The sequence below is a fragment of the Poromitra crassiceps genome (assembly GCF_964638095.1).
Source record: "Poromitra crassiceps genome assembly, chromosome: 3".
Lineage (NCBI taxonomy): Eukaryota > Metazoa > Chordata > Actinopteri > Beryciformes > Melamphaidae > Poromitra > Poromitra crassiceps.
In genome coordinates this window covers 72107009-72127008 of record NC_139625.1, presented here as the reverse complement: position 1 = coordinate 72127008, position 20000 = coordinate 72107009, and the positions used below count along the sequence as shown (strand labels likewise).

The 20000-nt window shown below is 44.7% G+C and overlaps 1 protein-coding gene across 1 annotated transcript in view; it reads right to left on the bottom strand.

The window, feature by feature from the left end:
• Nucleotides 1-20000, bottom strand: part of LOC310773253 (inactive dipeptidyl peptidase 10-like) — a gene marked incomplete at both ends in the record, with an annotated part of 108071 nt that overhangs the window by 52791 nt on the left and 35280 nt on the right. The window contains 2 exons of the mRNA XM_083633139.1: nt 14460-14555; nt 16992-17106. Of these exons, the coding sequence (XP_083489265.1) occupies nt 14460-14555; nt 16992-17106 (211 nt within the window). The remainder of the gene's footprint in view (nt 1-14459; nt 14556-16991; nt 17107-20000) is intronic.

The following is a 20000-nucleotide window of genomic DNA, read 5'->3' as shown; positions in this document are numbered from 1 at the left end:
CATCTGCTTCTTAATTCTAAGAAGACGAAATGCATTCTTTTCGACAGAAAACACGACACCACCAGCGCCCCCAAGATCACCTGTGCCGATGGCTCCGAGCTGGAATTTGTCACATCATACAAATACCTTGGCCTCTGGCTGGACCCATCCCTCTCTTTCAACACTCACATAAAACACCTACAGTCTAAATTCAAAGCTCGCCTGAGCTTCTTGTACCGCAATAAAGCTTCTTTCACCCGTTCTGCCAGACACACGCTTGTCAAGATGACCATCCTGCCCATCTTTGATTACGGCGACACCATCTACAGAATGGCATCCCAGAGCGCCCTCAAAAAACTGGACACGCTTCATCATTCTGCCATCCGTTTTGCCACTGGCGCACCATTCACTACTCATCACTGTGACCTTTACAACCTGGTCGACTGGACATCCCTTCACACCAGACGGCTTCTTCACTGGCTCCAGCTCATCTACAAATCCATTCTAGGCAAAACTCCTCTCTACCTCTCCTCCCTTCTACACTTCTCCAGTTCCGACTACAATCTCAGATCCAGTAACTTCATCCGACTCTCCGTTCCGAAAGTCCGCACCGTTTTTGGCCGCAGTGCCTTCCGCTTTGCGTCAGCTTATGACTGGAACACTCTACAAAACACCCTCAAACTCACGGTCCTCTCATCCCTCACTGCTTTTAAGCAAAACCTGCAACAGATTGTAATCGACTGTTGTACCTGTTGACCTCCTCCCAACCACACACATACCCCCAGTCCCTCCTCTTCTCCCTTCCCTGCCCCTTCACCCCCTCCCCCCTCCTCTTTCTCTCTCTTTCTCTCTCTTTCTCTCTCTCTCTCTCTCTCTCTCTCTCTCTCTCTCTCTCTCTCTCTCTCTCTCTCTCTCTCTCATATTGTTATTGTAGCCTGTGTTTGTATATAGTATGCTCCTATTACTACTGTAAGTTTTTACTTGTATTTATATAACCTTGTTTTTATTTCAGCCTCCCACCCCCTTCCCCCAAAAGGCCCTTGCTTTTTGTCAGGCTGCTTTTGTATATAAGAAATTGTTCTTACTTGCTTGCCTGGGTAAATAAAGGTTAAATAAAAATAAATAAATATTCAGTCTTGGTGGCTATCATTGCTCATGCTAACTACCAAGCTCTTCTTCTGCTGTTTATTCCAAACAAACCTACATTTCTTTAAACTAGAGAAACTTAAGCTTGCATCAAATTTCCATCAAATTTCAACAACCTAAATTTTGAAACTAATGATCTATCACTCAACATGAACTCAAAATATTTCTGTCTTTCTATCGTATCATAATATCGTATCAATGTCTCTTCACTGTGTGCGCACTAATGCAAAAAACAACATCCTGTTCCCCCCACTCTTTTTTAACTCTTTGTCTTCGATCTGTGTAGAAATGGTTTCTAAATTAATTGTTAATTGATTAACGGCATCCCCCAAAACCGACTATTTTATCCGGAAAGGTCTGAAGGTGACTCATATCTAAATACAGTAATATCAGCACACAGGCTCTGAGATAACGAACATAACACGTCTGAATACATACATAACATACAGTAAAGGTCTGAAGGTGACTCATATCTAAATACAGTAATATCAGCACACAGGCTCTGAGATAACTAACATAACAGGTCTGAATACATACATAACATACAGTAAAGGTCTGAAGGTGACTCATATCTAAATACAGTAATATCAGCACACAGGCTCTGAGATAACTAACATAACAGGTCTGAATACATACATAACATACAGTAAAGGTCTGAAGGTGACTCATATCTAAATACAGTAATATCAGCACACAGGCTCTGAGATAACTAACATAACAGGTCTGAATACATACATAACATACAGTAAAGGTCTGAAGGTGACTCATATCTAAATACAGTAATATCAGCACACAGGCTCTGAGATAACTAACATAACAGGTCTGAATACATACATAACATACAGTAAAGGTCTGAAGGTGACTCATATCTAAATACAGTAATATCAGCACACAGGCTCTGAGATAACTAACATAACAGGTCTGAATACATACATAACATACAGTAAAGGTCTGAAGGTGACTGATAACTAAATACAGTAATATCAGCACACAGGCTCTGAGATAACTAACATAACAGGTCTGAATACATACATAACATACAGTAAAGGTCTGAAGGTGACTGATAACTAAATACAGTAATATCAGCACACAGGCTCTGAGATAACTAACATAACAGGTCTGAATACATACATAACATACAGTAAAGGTCTGAAGGTGACTGATAACTAAATACAGTAATATCAGCACACAGGCTCTGAGATAACTAACATAACAGGTCTGAATACATACATAACATACAGTAAAGGTCTGAAGGTGACTCATAACTAAATACAGTAATATCAGCACACAGGCTCTGAGATAACGAACATAACAGGTCTGAATACATACATAACATACAGTAAAGGTCTGAAGGTGACTCATATCTAAATACAGTAATATCAGCACACAGGCTCTGAGATAACGAACATAACAGGACCGAGCTGTGACATTATTCACGTGCAGTCTCAGTTTGGAGGAGTTTGTCCTCGGCGGTCAGGACAAAGACTCGGGCGCTGATGCGGCTGATTGCTTTGCTCTGCTCTGTTTTCCTGAAGCGGTTTAGATGAATCATCATTCTATATTGTTTTCTTAATGATATGCAGCTGTGGCTTGTTTAATCGGCTATTCAATTGTGTAATTGATTTCTCAAAAGTATACACGCTGTGGCATTTTTCAGGGAGGCAATCCAACATGTTCCTTTTTTGTTTAGTTGAGTTTCTTGTTAATATTAAAGTGTTTTGGAAGTGCATTTGACGGCATGAGTGGATGACAAGTTCATGAATTAGTGCCTGCCTCTCGCTTTATCTGACCCAATTTACCAATAATTGTCTCTTCACGTCCATCGACATCGGCCAATAAATGCCTAAAAAATAAATCTGCCCGAGACAAACATCTCTGCTGACACGACAGGCCGACAAAGTTATGTCCCAACGCTAACACAAATAGGAAAATATGGCATGTTCTACACACGCCAAGCCAAAGCAGCTCAGGAGAGACAGGAGGTGAGGAGAGAGGAGGATGTGAGTAGAGAGGAGGAGGTGAGGAGAGAGGAGAAGGTGAGGAGAGAGGAGGAGGTTAGTAGAGAGGAGGAGGTTAGTAGAGAGGAAGTGAGGAGAGAGGAGGAGGTGAGTAGAGAGGAGGAGGTGAGGAGAGAGGAGGTGATGAGAGGAGAGAGGAGGAGGTGAGGGGAGAGAGGATATGAGGAGAGAGGAGGAGGTGAGGAGAGAGAGGATATGAGGAGAGAGGAGGAGGTGTGGAGAGATGAGGAGAGGGGAGGGGAGGAGAGAGAGGAGGAGGTGAGGAGAGAGAGGAGATGAGGGGAGAGGAGAAGAGAGAGGAGGTGATGAGTAGAGAGGAGGAGGAGGTGAGGCGAGAGGAGGAGGTGAGGAGAGAGGAGGAAGTGAGGAGAGAGGAGGAGGTTAGTAGAGTGGAGATGAGGAGAGAGGAGGAGATGAGGAGAGAGGAGGAGGTGCAGAGAGAGGAGGAGATGAGGAGAGAGGAGGAGGTGAGGAGAGAGGAGGAGATGAGGAGAGAGGAGGAGGTGAGGAGAGAGAGGAGGAGGTGAGTAGAGAGGAGGAGATAAGGACAGAGGAGGAGGTGAGGAGAGAGAGGACGTGAGGAGAGAGGAGGAGGTGAGTAGAGAGGAGATGAGGAGAGAGGAGATGAGGCGAGAGGAGGAGGTGAGGAGAAAGGAGGAGATGAGGAGAGAGGAGGAGGTGAGGAGAGAGGAGGGGTGAGGAGAAAGGAGGAGATAAGGAGAGAGGAGGAGATGAGGAGAGAGGAGGAGGTGAGTAGAGAGGAGGAGATGAGGAGAGAGGAGGAGGTGAGGAGAGAGAGGATATGAGGAGAGAGGAGGAGGTGAGGAGAGAGAGGATATGAGGAGAGAGGAGGAGGTGAGGAGAGATGAGGAGAGGGGAGGGGAGGAGAGAGAGGAGGAGGTGAGGAGAGAGAGGAGATGAGGGGAGAGGAGGAGAGAGAGGAGGAGGTGAGTAGAGAGGAGGAGGAGGTGAGGCGAGAGGAGGAGGTGAGGAGAGAGGAGGAAGTGAGGAGAGAGGAGGAGGTTAGTAGAGTGGAGATGAGGAGAGAGGAGGAGATGAGGAGAGAGGAGGAGGTGCAGAGAGAGGAGGAGATGAGGAGAGAGGAGGAGGTGAGGAGAGAGGAGGAGATGAGGAGAGAGGAGGAGGTGAGGAGAGAGGAGGTGAGTAGAGAGGAGGAGATAAGGACAGAGGAGGAGGTGAGGAGAGAGAGGACGTGAGGAGAGAGGAGGAGGTGAGGAGAGCGGAGGAGGTGAGTAGAGAGGAGGAGATGAGGAGAGAGTAGATGAGGCGAGAGGAGGAGGTGAGGAGAAAGGAGGAGATGAGGAGAGAGGAGGAGGTGAGGAGAGAGGAGGGGTGAGGAGAGAGGAGGAGATGAGGAGAGAGGAGGAGGTGAGGAGAGAGGAGGGGTGAGGAGAAAGGAGGAGATAAGGAGAGAGGAGGAGGTGAGGAGAGAGGAGGAGGTGAGTAGAGAGGAGGAGATGAGGAGAGAGGACGAGGTGAGGAGAGAGGAGGAGATGAGGAGAGAGGAGGAGGTGAGGAGAGAGGAGGGGTGAGGAGAAAGGAGGAGATAAGGAGAGAGGAGGAGATGAGGAGAGAGGAGGAGGTGAGTAGAGAGGAGGAGATGAGGAGAGAGGAGGAGGTGAGGAGAGAGGAGGGGTGAGGAGAAAGGAGGAGATAAGGAGAGAGGAGGAGGTGAGGAGAGAGGAGGAGGTGAGGAGAGAGGAGGAGGTGAGGAGAAAGGAGGAGATGAGGAGAAAGGAGGAGATAAGGAGAGAGGAGGAGGTGAGGAGAGAGGAGGAGGTGAGGATCATTTTGAATTAGTCCACTCCTCCAACACCTCCAGGAGGCTGAGCGGTAACATCTGTGACCCAGGCGGCTCTGAGCAGCAGTCACTACACTGACAACAATGCATCCACTCTGCAGCCCACAGAGAGCCCACAACATGTCAGCCGCTCATTTCCAACCTCATCATCAATCTCAGCCATACGGTCATGTTGGGATAGCTGACCCCACTGGCTCAAAAAACACATGACTAGTCTTACAGCTCAACTTATTTGCACACTCTCCCAAGTGAACTGGTGATAAAGAGAATGTTTCAACTGGTGTTTCTCACCCTCATGTCATGCCATGTCAGTCCGAATAAGCTAGTGTTAAGAGGTGGCTAGTAGTCGCATTGATATTGATATAGCTTTGCTAAATATATCGATCAATATTTCAAAAACACAGATAATTCCTAACCTGAGTGGTTGCTAGTGGCTTATCGATTTTATCGATTAATTTGAATGTATGAATATTAGTACTATTCACTTTTACTTGTAAAATTATTGGCGTATAAGCTAACACCACAACAATTGTTTTCAACCTTCATGCAAAAACTGAACCAACTTTTTGGCATGACGCGTCAAGGCAATTTGATACTCCACCACAGGACATGGTTGCGCTTCTGCGCTGGAATGCAAAAGTTCTACATTTGAGAAAAAGTGGCAGTGCCAAAGGAAAGGACTATCTGACAGCAAAGTGAAGGGCTCAAAATATAGTGTAAACTTAAACATATAGATTTTCTTTTAACGGGCCGTCTTCTCCACAGTACACTGTTTTGCCTCTGTGCCGGTAGCCTACTACTCTCTGCTTCTCCAAACTGGGAGCATGCTGACTGCCGTAGGTAGTACACAGACTCATTGATTGAAAACGGAATACCTTAACCCTTTTTTTTTATCCTTCCCCCCCCTGATTTTTATGCCATTTTTATCCCCCATTAGTGCTAATTTTAACTTATTTATCCTGGTTGCTGCTCCAACCTCTGCCAATCTGGGGAGAGCCGAAACTGGCTCCATGCTTTCTCCGAGACATGGGCAGTAGCCAGCCACTTCTTTTCACCTGACAGGGGAAGCTTCACCGGTAGGACATAGCATGTGGGAGGATCACGCTATTCCAACGAGTTCCCCTCCCTCCGAACAGGCACCCCTGCCACCACATCAGCAACCAGGATATTGCATGTTTTGGTGAAGGGGTTCCTATATGAAGGAAACCCCCAGGGGGCACGGGGAGAACAGCCCTTTTGACGACCCCACCCGGGCAGCGGGCACTCGAGGACATGTGGATGGGCACGCACTCCTTCAGTGCCCACAGCGTCCCAGGTGGGAATCGAACCCAGGACCTTCTACTGTAGCTGTGAGGCGACAGCGCTTACCACTGCAAGACCATGCCCCCAAATTCAATACCTTTTAAGACCCTTTTTCTAAACATTTTTAAATATATTTTAAGACTGCAATGCCACAAAGGCGTAGCTTAAAGATGATGAATGTATCGATGTTTATATTTACACCCAAACTCCCGGTACGCTACCGGTATTCAGATTGAAAAAATAGCTAGACAATGTAATACCTCAGCAAATGCCGATTACAACTTTGTAATACTTGTTTCTTTTTACAATTTTATTTTCCTTTTTCACCAACGAAATTCCCAAATAAACATACAGCAAATTAATACTTTTTAAGGGCCTTAATTTTCTCTAAACTGATTAAACTTGTAATACTTTTCAAGACCCCGCGGATACCCTGGAAACAATGTCCTGAGGATGAGATGGCACTGTGTAAACACAGAGTCAGACAGACTAATAGAATTGGGCAGTGCCCATAATGAGAAGCCACAGCAGGCCACAGTCCCAGTCATTAGTGTTATCTCCCTGTGGAAGGGAGGACGCAGCAAGTGGTTTCATCTCTGTGTCTCTCTCTCTCTCTCTCTCTCTCTCTCGCTCGCTCTCCATCTCTGTCCTTGTCTCTCTCTCATCTCTCTCTGTCCTCTCCGGGAAGGTGTTATGGCTATATTCAGTTGTCTCCTTCCCGAATTTACCATGAAACGTTCCGCACTAGCGCCGCCGTAACTGTCGCGTTGCCCGTGAACCGTCTTTTTCTTTTGCCGTTTTGCTCACAGCTCTTCCAGATGGATGCTATTTTCTCTTTCTATATCTCCTCTTCTATCTCTTCCCTTCTGTTGCTCAAAGGAGGAGGGATGTAAACACAATCTGTCACATTGTCAAGGAGGATGGAGATTCAGTGGGTTGAGATTCTTAACATTTGGATTTGAATAAGAATGTCAACATGACGCAGGATATAGAGAAATGGTGCTTTGTGTCACATGACATAATCAGCCATCTGTGTAAAACCTGACATTTAAAGGTAAAAAGCTATTGGAATTTGCAATCTCTTTGTTGTCAGGTGATTGTCTGACTGAATAATTTCCTGACATAAAATAAGAGTAAATAGGCGCCAGGGTGGTGAAGCGGTCTTCAAGCCCCTATGTTACCTCCAAACAGGTCCTATGTTACCTCCAAACAGGTCCTATGTTACGTCCAAACAGGTCCTATGTTACCTCCAAACAGGTCCGGCTCCAGGATGGATTGAGGGGGCAGTTAAAAATTATGAGGGGGCAATTTGAAAATAGGCATGCCAGTTTTTCCCTTGCCAAAATTTGGAGCGTTATTGCACCCCCTTCCCAACAAGCTAGCATGACATGGTTCATACCAATGGATGCCTTAGGTCTTCTAGTTTCATATGATCCCAGTATCTTCACCTTCTCTTGCTATAAAACTCAGCCCGCTACAGCCTCTGAAAGACAGCAATGTTGTGGCGTGAGGAGTAGAAGAGTTTAAAAGGGGGCAGAAAATACAACTGAGGGCCCAAAGCTCCCACTCCCTCTCATGTTATATTATCGTTACCTCCATCAAGGAGGTTACGTTTTTGGTGCTGTTTGTTTGTTTGTCATCAGGATTACAGAGAAACTACTGGGCCGATTTTCATGAAACTTTGTGGAAGGCTGTAGATATAGGCCAGAAACAGGCCACGCCCATCACGGGGGAAAGGCTCCGTTCACTTCCACACACCAGCGTCATTTTCCTTGAATTAAACAGAGCTAAAAGCTGTTGTGTGGTGAGCTGCGCACACAACAAATGTAAAAAATCACCAGTTAAAGTTGTTTTGTACTCCTGAGCAAAACAAGGAAGCCATTGAGAATTGGCGAGAAGAAAAATGTGGATCTAGCTGTCAAGGAAGTAAGTTGGACTCAGGCGCCTGAAGAAATTTGGGCTAAGGAAGGAAATCCTCAGGGACTTCTACAGAGGCACCATTGAAAGCCTGCTGACTGGCTGCTTCACCGCCTGGTACGGGAACTGTACCACCATGGACCGCAGGGCGCTACGGAGGGTGAGGCGCGCGGCCCAGCACGTAACAGGAGATGAGTTGCCAGAACTGCATGAACTGTATAACCAGCGGTGCCTCAGGAGGTCCCTGAAGATCATCAAAGACACAAACCATCCCCACAACAGCCTGTTCTCCCTGCTACCCTCAGGGAGGAGATACAGGGTTCCAAAAGCACGCACAAATCGCTTGAGGAACAGTTTCTTCCCGCAGGCCACGAGACTCCTTAACATACACAAATAGTGTAGTAGTCGTACCGTACCATACTGCAGCTGCTACCATTATGTATGCCTAATGTTTAATTGTATGTTTAACAAGGTACATGGTATTTGCACCTGTATGTCAAATACGTCGAATTTAAAATGTCTGAACACGTCTAACGTATGCACAATGCCTAATGTTTAATTGTATGTTTAATAAGGTACATGCTATTTGCTATTGCTGCTTAGTATTGCTTATTGATGCCTATTTCTTATTGCCTATTGCTCATTGCTTGTTGCCTATTTGTACTATGTCGTAAACGGAGTCCACAGCACAAGAATTTCACACGTGATACTTGTACCATGGAGTGACAATAAAAATCTTGAATCTTGAATCTTGGAGTGTTCATCTTCCATATACATGTACGGTACAGTATACGATCTTTACGAATATACGAACACGCAACCATGCACGTGACATAGGAGAACGCCAGGATTGGAGGGGGGCTTTCTGTTTCCCCCCGTCTTGGGCGTGGTTTCTGAATGATGACGCGTTACGCAGTGTCTCTATGGGCCAAATAAGAACCCATTTAATTTGGGAGCGGATCGGACTCACGCAATTTGCACATCATAGCAGACTGGACTATTGGCCTTGGCGGAGGTCTGTGCTCTCTAAATATGCATTATCATGGAACAGGGGACCCAGAGTCACTGCAGGCCATCTCTCTGTGACCTTTGTGTGATGCTGTGAGGCCATCTGGCCTCGGTGGTTTGCACGGTGATAAAACACCAAAGTGATGTGATTAAAACACGGAGAGAAAATGAAAAGAGAGGTAAAAAAAAATACAATTTGTGCAGGTCAGATAGAATAACCTCAATGGGATTATAAGAAAAAAATTGAGATTAGAAATTCTCTGCTCCTCCGCAAGCACTGAAAGCTTCGGAAAAAATCCCTGTCGTGATTTCCCAAAAGTGTCTGTAAAAATGTAAAATGTGATTGCCAGGGGAGCTTCTAGCAGATTACCATGAAATTAAAGTCCACATCTGTACATTTAATTAACTCTTCCTTCAAAAGTCAAGTGAAGGAAAGTTTTCTCATCAGGCATTTTAACAAAGAGGGACACGGCAAAGTGCTTCGCAGAGTGCAAAGGACACAATACAGATAATAAGGAGATGAAATGAAGGAAGAACAGGTGCATCAGAAACACCTGTGACCGGGTCTGGTGAAAGGGATAACAAGTAAGCAAGCATGACATCGCACAAATCATACAGTATATCATATTACGCAAGTTTATATGTTAAAGAACGCACTCAAGATGACAAACAACAGGTTTAGGATCACTATATGCTTGTAATTTGTTAGCAAACTAAGCTTATTCAGGGCAAACCCAATCTGGGAACCCAGAGTCTATTTTTATTTGAAAAATAGACTCTGGGACAGACCTACCTTTTTTCCCGGCTTCCTGTACAGCGCACCTCTGCTGCCACCGTCACTTCCTTTTCCATGTCCGTGCTCCACTGTTTACAGTCTGAATAGCAACTTGCGCCGCGACTTTGGCGATACTACTAGTCACAACAACTACACCTCCAGTAATTTTCCACTGTTGTTGTGAGACGAGTGGATGTCTTCTATGCAGTGTGCTTTTGCGTTAACGTTATTAGAAACGGATGCGGAAAAGGAAGTGACGGTGGCAGGAGAGGCGCACTGTACAGGAAGCTGGGAAAAAAGGTAGGGCTCTATTTTTCAAATAAAAATTTATTCTGGGTTCCTAGATTGGGGCAAACCAAGCTTGTTCACCAACTTTCAGGGCAATTTTCTCTAAATGTTGCTTCTAGAAGCACATACCGGTACATTGAAATAAACATATCTTCTTGAACTTTTCTCAGATTTCAATGTATAACACATAATTTGAAACCTTATAATCTGTACAGTACTTTTAGGATATCAAAGTAAAACCACACTGTAATGAAAGCGTCTACTATTGTTGCATCTGCCTCCTATTTGTATGCTTTGTATGCTGTGTAAATAAGTGTTTCTGTTCTGCACACAGACTGGAAGGCCGCGATCTTGCTGAACAAATGGTTTTAATATACAGGATTATTAGCGATCACGTCTCTTCACTGATGAATGTGAGGGATGTTTGGAGTTCCCGATGAAACTTCTGGAGGAGAAATTCTCATTTGCTGCTAATCGGAAGCAGCAAATTGCGGAAGCGGAATTGCTGCTCCGCACTCTCACCACCACTTCACACACCTATTTTACTCCTCTGGTAGGACAATCAATCGTATCCAAAGAACGGGTTAGACAGATATATCTGGTCAATATTAGCTTTTCTTTTAATTAAAAATCTGGGCCCAGTTGCACAAAGCACCTTAGGTTAAGATTTCCCTTAGAGTCAGAATTAAGGTGTCCATAAAATAAAATCGGCTGCACAAAACACCCTTAGGTTTTATTCTTCTTATAGAGTTTTAGTGTCACATGATGAAACTTTTCCTCCTGGCCAGGATACATTTCTGGGGGGAAACACTAAATACATGGTAAAATTTAATGATAAAGAATAGCAGGAAAAATAACTCCGATTGCAGCTCCAATCCAAATACTTCGGCCTTCGGGCGAACCTTAAAGGTGCATTCAGCGATGTTTTTGTGTTAAAATATAAGTGTTAAATGGCTCAGTATTCTGACAGCAATCACTGAAATAGTGTTTGGTCAGTAACTTGGAACCCCCAACCCCCCGCTGTCCTCTATCTCTCTCCTGTAGTCCTGCAGGCAGGGCAGATGTATCTCTGCATCCTTGAGTCGTAGACCCTCACGGATGGGCGACATTGGATTCGGAGCGTAAAAATACATATAGTCAAATATTTGCATTGTGATCTGACCTTCCGTTTCCCAGAAAATGACAACTTTTCTCTATAGTTAGAAAGTTAGAGATAGTTTGAGGTCACCGCTAATTTTTATCCAATCAGAGAAGAGAAAACTTGACATAATCCAATGCCGCCATCCATGAGTCTCTACGAGTTACGGTTGCGGAGATACGTCTGCCCTGCCTGCAGGACTACAGGAGAGAGATACTGTAAAGGACAGCGGGGGGTTGGGGGTTCCAAGTTACTGACCAAACATTCTATTTCAGTGATTGCTGTCAGAATATAGAGCCACTTATTTTAACACAAAAACATCGCTGAATGCAGCTTTAATCACCTCCACCAGGGGCATGGTGGTGCAGTGGTAGCGCTGTCGCCTCACAGCAAGAAGGTCCTGGGTTTGATTCCTGCCTGGGTCGTTGTTGGCAATGGGTATGTGTCCCCATGCCTTTGGTGCCTAGTGCCCAGGTGGGCTATCTCGTGCAAAAAGGCCTTGTGTGGAGTTTGCATGTTCTCCCGTGAACCCCACGTGGGTTTTCCTCCAGATAAGAACCCCCACTAAAAACATGCTAGAAGACATCGCCTGACCAGCGATGATGGAAAAAGAAGTTGGTCCCCGGGCTCTCTGTACTGAGAGCTGGCCACTTCTCCTGGCTGTCCTCCGGAGGAAGAGCTGCCTTGATTGGGTGAAAAGGCAGAAGACCAATTTTGCGGCGACCATCGACTTGCATGTGACAAGAAAACACAAGCACGTGCCTGTCCAATGGGGACGGGCATGTCCTTGTCCGCTTTAATCTCCTGATTCTCCTCTGAAAGCCGCACTGTCCCCACTTCCTCACTCTCCTCCTCATCACATTTTCCTGCCAATGTCACCTCGTCCTTTCCTCCCAACTCTCCTCTCAAGTCACTTCAATGCCCCTCTCTAGTGACATCAAATACAGCGTTTCAGCACAATCTTGATCCGCCATCGAGGCCCGACTTTACTCTGAGCCAAAGATGTGGCAGACGCATCGTCGCCATCCTGTTCTGAGCATCATGCTCGTCTCACTCTCATTCCTGTTCTGAGATGAAGTGAGTCAGAAATTAGTCATTCTCAAAAGAGACGGAGAGCCAGGAAATCACTTTTATTTCTGTTTCAAAGGGAACAAATCCACCTATTTTTTTTACAGTTAAAGACAGCTATTGGCAATGTAGGATACCTCTTCTTCCCATGGATAACAGGCCAATCGCAGACAATATGACTGGAGTTTCAGGATGTAAAACATCACGGGCATCCGGGTAATGCAGTGCTAGATTCCCTGCCTACCAACACGAGGGTCGCAGGTTCGAGTCCCGGGCCGTGTTACCTCTGGGGTGGTCGGGCGTCCATACGGACACAATTGGCCGTGTCTCCGGATGGGAAGGTGGATTAAGGGTATGAGTCCTGGTCGCTGCACTAGTGCCTCCTCCGGTAGGTCGGGGCGCCTGTTCAGTGGGGAGGGGAACTGGGGGGAATAGCGTGATCCTCCAACATGCTACATCCTGCAGGTGAAACTCCTCACTGTCAGGTGAAAAGAAGCGGCTGGCGACTGCACATGTATCGGAGGAAGCATGTGCTAGTCTCCAACTCTCCCCAGATAAGCAGAGGGTGTGGAGCAACGGCCAGGACAGCAGGGGGAATGGGCAAGTACAATTGGGCAGAAAATGGGGAGGTGGGTCAGAGGAAGAAAAGGGAAAAAAAAACATTCCAAAAAAAGGATGTAAAACTTCAGTGGTAAATGTCAGGTTTTGGTGTCAGACCCTCAGAATCAAAGAGCGACACCTTCTCTCTAGAGCCGACATTTTGCACCATTCAAACATCATACATGGAGAAATCCATCGCAGGGGAGAGAGACCAATTTCTCCACCCACAAGAACAAGAGAGAGACCAGCATGCAATGCAGCAGAGAGGCAGGCTGGAGTTTGAGTAACTCATTATTTCTCAAAATGGAAAAACTCTCGTTCCCGCTTGCTGTTAGTATTCTCTCCTTCTACATGTTTAATCCACAGCTGAAAGCAACAAGTTTGTTGGAAATCCAGGCCGTCCTCACAAGGAAAACGACAACATTGCTCCACGTGATAAACATAAGCGCGTGATGTTTAAACGTGACGTTTTCAAATGAAATGTCGTGAAGCATATCAGCTGCATACACCGTTTTGCTCATACAGAAGTACTGCCGCCATGGTCGCGGTAATGATTGGATTTTGTTTGTTTGTTTGCACCAGTAAGAGTAAAACCAGTGCAGGACGCCTCGCCCCTCCTCCACTACGGGGGCTCAAAAGTCGCTCATCCCGTTCGCGACTCTTCTCGTCCCTGGCACCTCAATGGTGGAACGAGCTTCCACCTTCGGTCAGGATGGCCGAATCACAGCCGATCTTTCGGAAAAGACTAAAGACACACCTTTTCAGGCTCCATCTGGGCCCTTCTTGAACTAACTTCTTTCTCTCTTAAAAAAAAAAAAAAAAAAATATACTAACCTAAACTAAACTTGTACCACTGTTCCTTCAAAAGTTGTAGTTGTTATAGACTGTGTTGCATAGTTGATTGCTCTATTGCTGACAAAAATGTGATATTGTAAGTCGCTTTGGATAAAAGCATCTGCCAAATGACGTAATGTAATGTAATGTAAAACATGAAACCAAACAAACAGCTGAGGATCCACAGATTCCAATGGTATTAGTCGTATCACTCTACGACCAAAACTCACTGAACTAGCAGTCAAAGAAAAACACTTCTTGCTGCACGACAGGTGGCGCAATAGGGTAGCCTGCTTTGAAACGGGTAACATCTGTATGTTGTTTTTGGAGTCATTGCTAATCGACTTATTCTGTTTCAGTATGAGGACGTGTTCAGGAAATCACTGACTGCAGTAGAAGCAGACGGAACAGGTTGAGGGAAAGTGGGTTCACCAAAAAATAAACACTTCACACATCACAAATAGCTCCTGGCACTCATTGAACATCACAGACTGATGAAGTGAAACCGTGTAAAAGCTTCCGGTCTTTATTATTATGAAGAATCCGAGAGAAGTAGCTACTCACCGCTGATCCACTTGGCTTCGGGGTCGTGCACGCTAAACTCCGGCTTGTACAGATCTGCCACAGTCAGCCTGGACTTGCTGCTGCCTGGGATCTCCGCTGGGAAAAACACAGAGTCAAATTTACTCTAACAGCGCTCTCAGCTGCCGCATCAAAAAGTGTTTCACTGTTACTCCCTTTCCACCATCTGGAACCTAGTGCTGGTGCTGGTTCAATGCTGGTTCAACTGTGAACCTTCTGCCGTTCCCAACCTATTGCAACTCATGGCCCACTTGAAAATCTCAAAAATGTTTGCGGCCCACATCCGACGGTCAACGGTGCGGAAGCCAAATAATGCCTTCTCAGAGCACTTTTTATTTGAACGATGAAAGGAGCTGTCCATCAGCACCACACAGAAATTGGAAACTAAAAGTGAGGGGCTGTCTGCATTTAGGCTAATTAACAAATAATTGATTACAAATTAAATAATCATCTGAATGTTTTGCAAATGATTTGGCAGCCCACTTGCAATACCTTCGCGGCCCACCAGTGGGCCCCGGCCCGCAGGTTGGGAATGGCTGTTCTAAGAATCAGTTTGCTTTTCCACAGTCTAGTTGACTAGAGAGCCGCGTCATTATGTCACTGAATACGTCGTGAATGCTTTGCAACATAGCTACCAGGCGTAACATGGTTAGCATAAATGTTCCAGTACTATCTTCACAAATAGCCATGCAAAAAAGAAAAAGTGAGTATCTGAGTTTAATGTAGATGCATGTAACTGACTCGATATAACATGCATTTAAGAAATATCGCTATTCACAATGGCTGATCCCGGCTCTCTGCCTTGGTGGAAAAGGGGAAAGACAAGAGCAGAGGGCGAATCCAAGAGAGCAAACAGCAGATCACAAGACTGCAAGGAAAAGAAGCACATTACAATGTCTGAATTACATTCAACTAAATGCTTTCTGGCAGGAATGCAGAATGGCTGTAGATGTGAGCTGGGACAGCCAAGGGAAAACCAATAGAAACCTCGAGGATAGATTGTAGTTTGCATATTCATCTATTTACTCATGCATGCCTGCACACATAACCACAAACCCACACGTACTCCACTGTAATTCACTTTATCTACACTCTCTCTCTGGGCTGCTGTCTCTTCCTGTCAATTTTCAATTTCAACTGGCCTCAGTGGCACGAAAATATACAATAAACAATAAATAAATCCATCTGTGCTGCCAAAGCATAGACAGGGGAAATAATAGATAAAGGAAAGAGAGAGAAACGTTTTCATTCAGAATCATTCCTTTATTTTACCAGGTATTATTCTCTTTTATGATAATGGCCTGGCAACATTTGGTAATAGTGATAAAAGTCATTCATGCAATGTTGTATTATTATATCTTTTTTCCACCTTTCTGTTATGTTTTATTTAGATTCTGCATATCTTCTCCTTATATCCTTTCCTTTGATTCTAGTATTGTTTTATTTCATTCCTTTGCTGTTCTTTTATCTGTAAAGCAGCTTTGTGAACTAACTGAACATTATTAGTAGTAGTTGTACACTTATCCAGGAAACATGTATAATAAAGTAATGTAGTGTACTGTAGTTACTACTAGTAAAGCTGGACATGGGTTAAAAGACATGTTTCTGTGCAGTGTAGCAGGAGACAACACATTTCTTTGCCTGGGTCCAGACCTTTGAATCCGCCCACTCCACTGAGTTGAATTTTGTCTGCTTCTGGTCTGGCACCGTGACGTGCAACGGCAATTAGCCAATCAGTGTCAATAAAAACCAGATGAGATAGATGCTGCTAAAAGTACCACTTACTTTGAAATCCGGGGAAATGTTGTTTTTTGGCGTTCTCCCTACTGGAGTAGATTCAGGCCAATACATTGGTTAGGGGAAATGGAATCTCCCTGGGGGAATCCCCTCATGGAAATCGGTTAGAGTGGAGACAATGTCAGACTGCCTGATACAAACATATCTTCCTCCAACAAAAGAAAGACAGTTTTTACATGATTCAGGAATTAAGGTCCTGGGCCCAGTTGCACAAAGCACCTTAGGTTAAGATTCCCCTTAGAGTCAGAGTTAAGGGTGTCCATAAAATAGAATTGGCTGCACAAAACACCCATAGATGTTCTCCATAATGTTAAACATTTTAAGGAAAACATAAGCACAAGATTTAAGGGTGTTTTGTGCAGCCGATTCTATTTTATGGACACCTTAACTCTGACTCTAAGGGAAATCTTAACCTAAGGTGCTTTGTGCAACTGGGTCCTGAAGCCTGGAGACGCTTTTTGAACACAGAAATGGATTTTCTGTCAAGTGGACACAAACACCTTCTACTTATTTAAACGCTGACTTCTTTCAATGTGAACTTTGAAAGATCTGAATCGCCGATTCAGTTTTTTGTTTCAAGATTATTTTCCCCATTTGGATTTCTCTGTGAAAGGACTGATAGACAAACAGTTTATTTACTCTCTCTCTCTCTCTCTCTCTCTCTCTCTCTCTCTCGCTCTCTCGCTCTCTCTCTCTCTCTCTCTCTCGCTCTCTCACCTGGCGTGAGGACGACCACAGACATGGTGATGAGCGAGCAGACGGCTATGATCACCAGCAGGGAGATGGCGATGCCCTTCCAGTTCCTCTGCGGCGGGCTGACGTCCACAAACACCTGCACACACACACGCACACACACACGCACACACACAAACACACACACACACGCACGTACACGCACACACACACACACACACACACACACACACAAACAAACAAACAGGGAAGCACATCATGCCCGATGAATGATGCAGGCCAGCCTATTCATAGTATTCCCATGATGTCACAAGCCTTTTTCCTACCAATATGGCGCTACAATATACACACAGCTCATTGGCTGTAAGTGTCACTTGATCACCTGTTAATTGATTACAATCAACTGTTATTTTCCTACCAAGATGGCCGTGTGGTGATGTAACAGAATACTATCAATATTTGCTACTAATAAAATGTTGACATTGCACATTTCTCCAATTCATGGATACGTAGAATACGTTTGTGAACCAAAAACGCTGCATATAATTTTTCTAGTTAAAGTCTACATGTGAACCCTGAGTCACATTTAACGTTTTTTATTTATTTACGCCTAACCTAAACCATAATCCTAACCAAGTTGTTTTATTTGCCTAAACATAACATAAAATCCTTATAAAGAGTTTTACAAACCAAGCGATTCAGCGAGATGAATCACAAGAGAGACCATAGAACATTTGACTCGGACCCCCCCCCCCCCTCTCCTTTTGTTTAGTTTTATTTTCTTTTGGTCTGAGTGAAGTGTTGAAGTAAAACGCTTTCTATAAAGATTTTAAAACGTCTATGGAGAAATTAATGGGGAAATTCATTTCCTATAGGTCCGATGCAGAACCTAGAAGAGGGCGTCACTAATGGATCATTATACTCCATTTTCATACGAAAATAAATGTGTCCGTTTCAAACGGTGTAATCGTCACTGCCCACATACTTTCATGCGTCTTTCACATTGGTATCATGTTAAAGGAGAATTTCGTTTTTTTTTACCTGGGCCCTATTTCCCACACTGTATGTGTCTAATAAACTAATCTATTTCCCACACTGTATGTGTCTAATAAACTAATCTATTTCCCACACTGTATGTGTCTAATAAACTCATCGTGACAAAAAAATTCAAATTGGTCGAGTACTCACCAAGATAGCCTTGTTTCCAGTTGGAGAAATGTGCTCAAACAACTACACAGTGTACTACACAGGGGAATCGCGCACCGCATCATCAATACACGTTCGCTAATAAAACTGCTTGTGTTGCTGGCTGGGAGGCTCAAACTGTCAATAGTGTCTGGCAACATGGAAATGACTAGCTGATTGATGGATAGTTTCCCATTCAGTCCCTCTGTTTTGGCCGCTTCTTCCAGTTCACCTTTGGGACATGGAAGAATTGTCTCCAGCACAGCGCTGTTGAAGAGAGAGGGGAAATCCTCCATGGTGACACAGCGCGAGCTTCGCTGTCTTGCTGGTTGCCCCTCTGTCTGCTCCTCTCTTTCTCCTCGCCTGTTCGCATGGAGAGACGACGTCTATACATGAATATTATTCTCCGGGGCGTACGCGATTGCCCTGTGTAATACACTGTGTAGTTGTTTGAGCACATTCATCCAGCTGGAAACAAGGCTATCTTGGTGAGTACTCGACCAATTTGAAAAAAATGTGTCACGATGAGTTTATTAGACACATACAGTGTGGAAAATCCAGGTTGAAAAAAAAGAAATTCTCCTTTAAACAATACATCTACCAGTGGGCAGTAGGGAGTCTGTGTGGTTCTGCTGCGTTTCACGCATATCCGTAAGCTTTCAGAGGACAGACAGAAATAAAGAAAGAAATCTTTAATGCAGAGTATAATTGGGCCTTTAAAGGACGGCTTTACCGTGGGGAATATGAATATATATTAAATCTCACGCCCCTAAGGTTTTCGAATCCGTTGAAATTTTTGAAATTGCTTGTTCACTGCCAGAGATATCAACATATATCAACATATTTTTTGGGCCAGCCGACGCGTTTCGCGTCATCTGGCCCAAGTCCGCCTTGCGGAAGTCGTGCACCTATGAACTACAATTGTTGTGAGCCATGGTCCCGCCTCTAGAGGTCCTCCACGCCCCTTCAGAGGTCTTGAACAAAAACAAAAGGCAGCCATCTTTTTCCACCACCTAGCCTGCTGTAGCTAGGTTAGCTTTCCATAGCTCCTTGCAAAGAGACCATATCTCGGGAACGGAAGCACGGACAGACACGGGACTGGCGGCATTGGAAAGCTCGTCAAATTTTACATCTAGTAGTAGGTGCGTTGAAGTAACGAAATCAACGCTGAGCAATGTACCCATTTTTACACATTTTTACATAAAATAGTTACAACATCAGATGCGCGTAACTCCTACGAAAATGCCTTAAAATGCATAAAAAATTTTTTATGAAGACATCTCCCGACATATATACTACCGTTTAAATTTGGTGCAATTTGGAGGCAATTTTTTTTTTTTTTTTCTTGTTCTACTAAATCTTTTTATGTCGAAGCCTTCTTCTTCTTCGACTTTTATGGCGGTTGGCAAGCATATATGTGCATTACCGCCACCTACTGGAGTTTGATATCAGCCAAATGCCTGAGGGGTGGGCGTGGAAACGAAGGCCACGCGAGCCCAGTGCATTGTGGGAAATGTAGGATTTCGGGTTCCCGCACCCGCCCCTCCCCTCCACCACCCCCCCCCCCACACACACACACACACAGAGTGGATTTCGGTTGATATCTCTGGCAGTGAACCACCAATTTCAAAAATTTCAACTGATTCGAAAACCTTAGGGGCGTGAGATTTAATATATATTCATATTCCCCACGGTAAAGCCGTCCTTTAAGCACTGTATTGCCTAAGAAGTCAGAAACATGTTTCAAACCCTCAACCTTTGTATCCTTTGAAATAAATACTAGGGTTGTCCCGATCCGATCACGTGATCGGAAATCGGGGCCGATCACGTGACTGCAGACTCGATCCG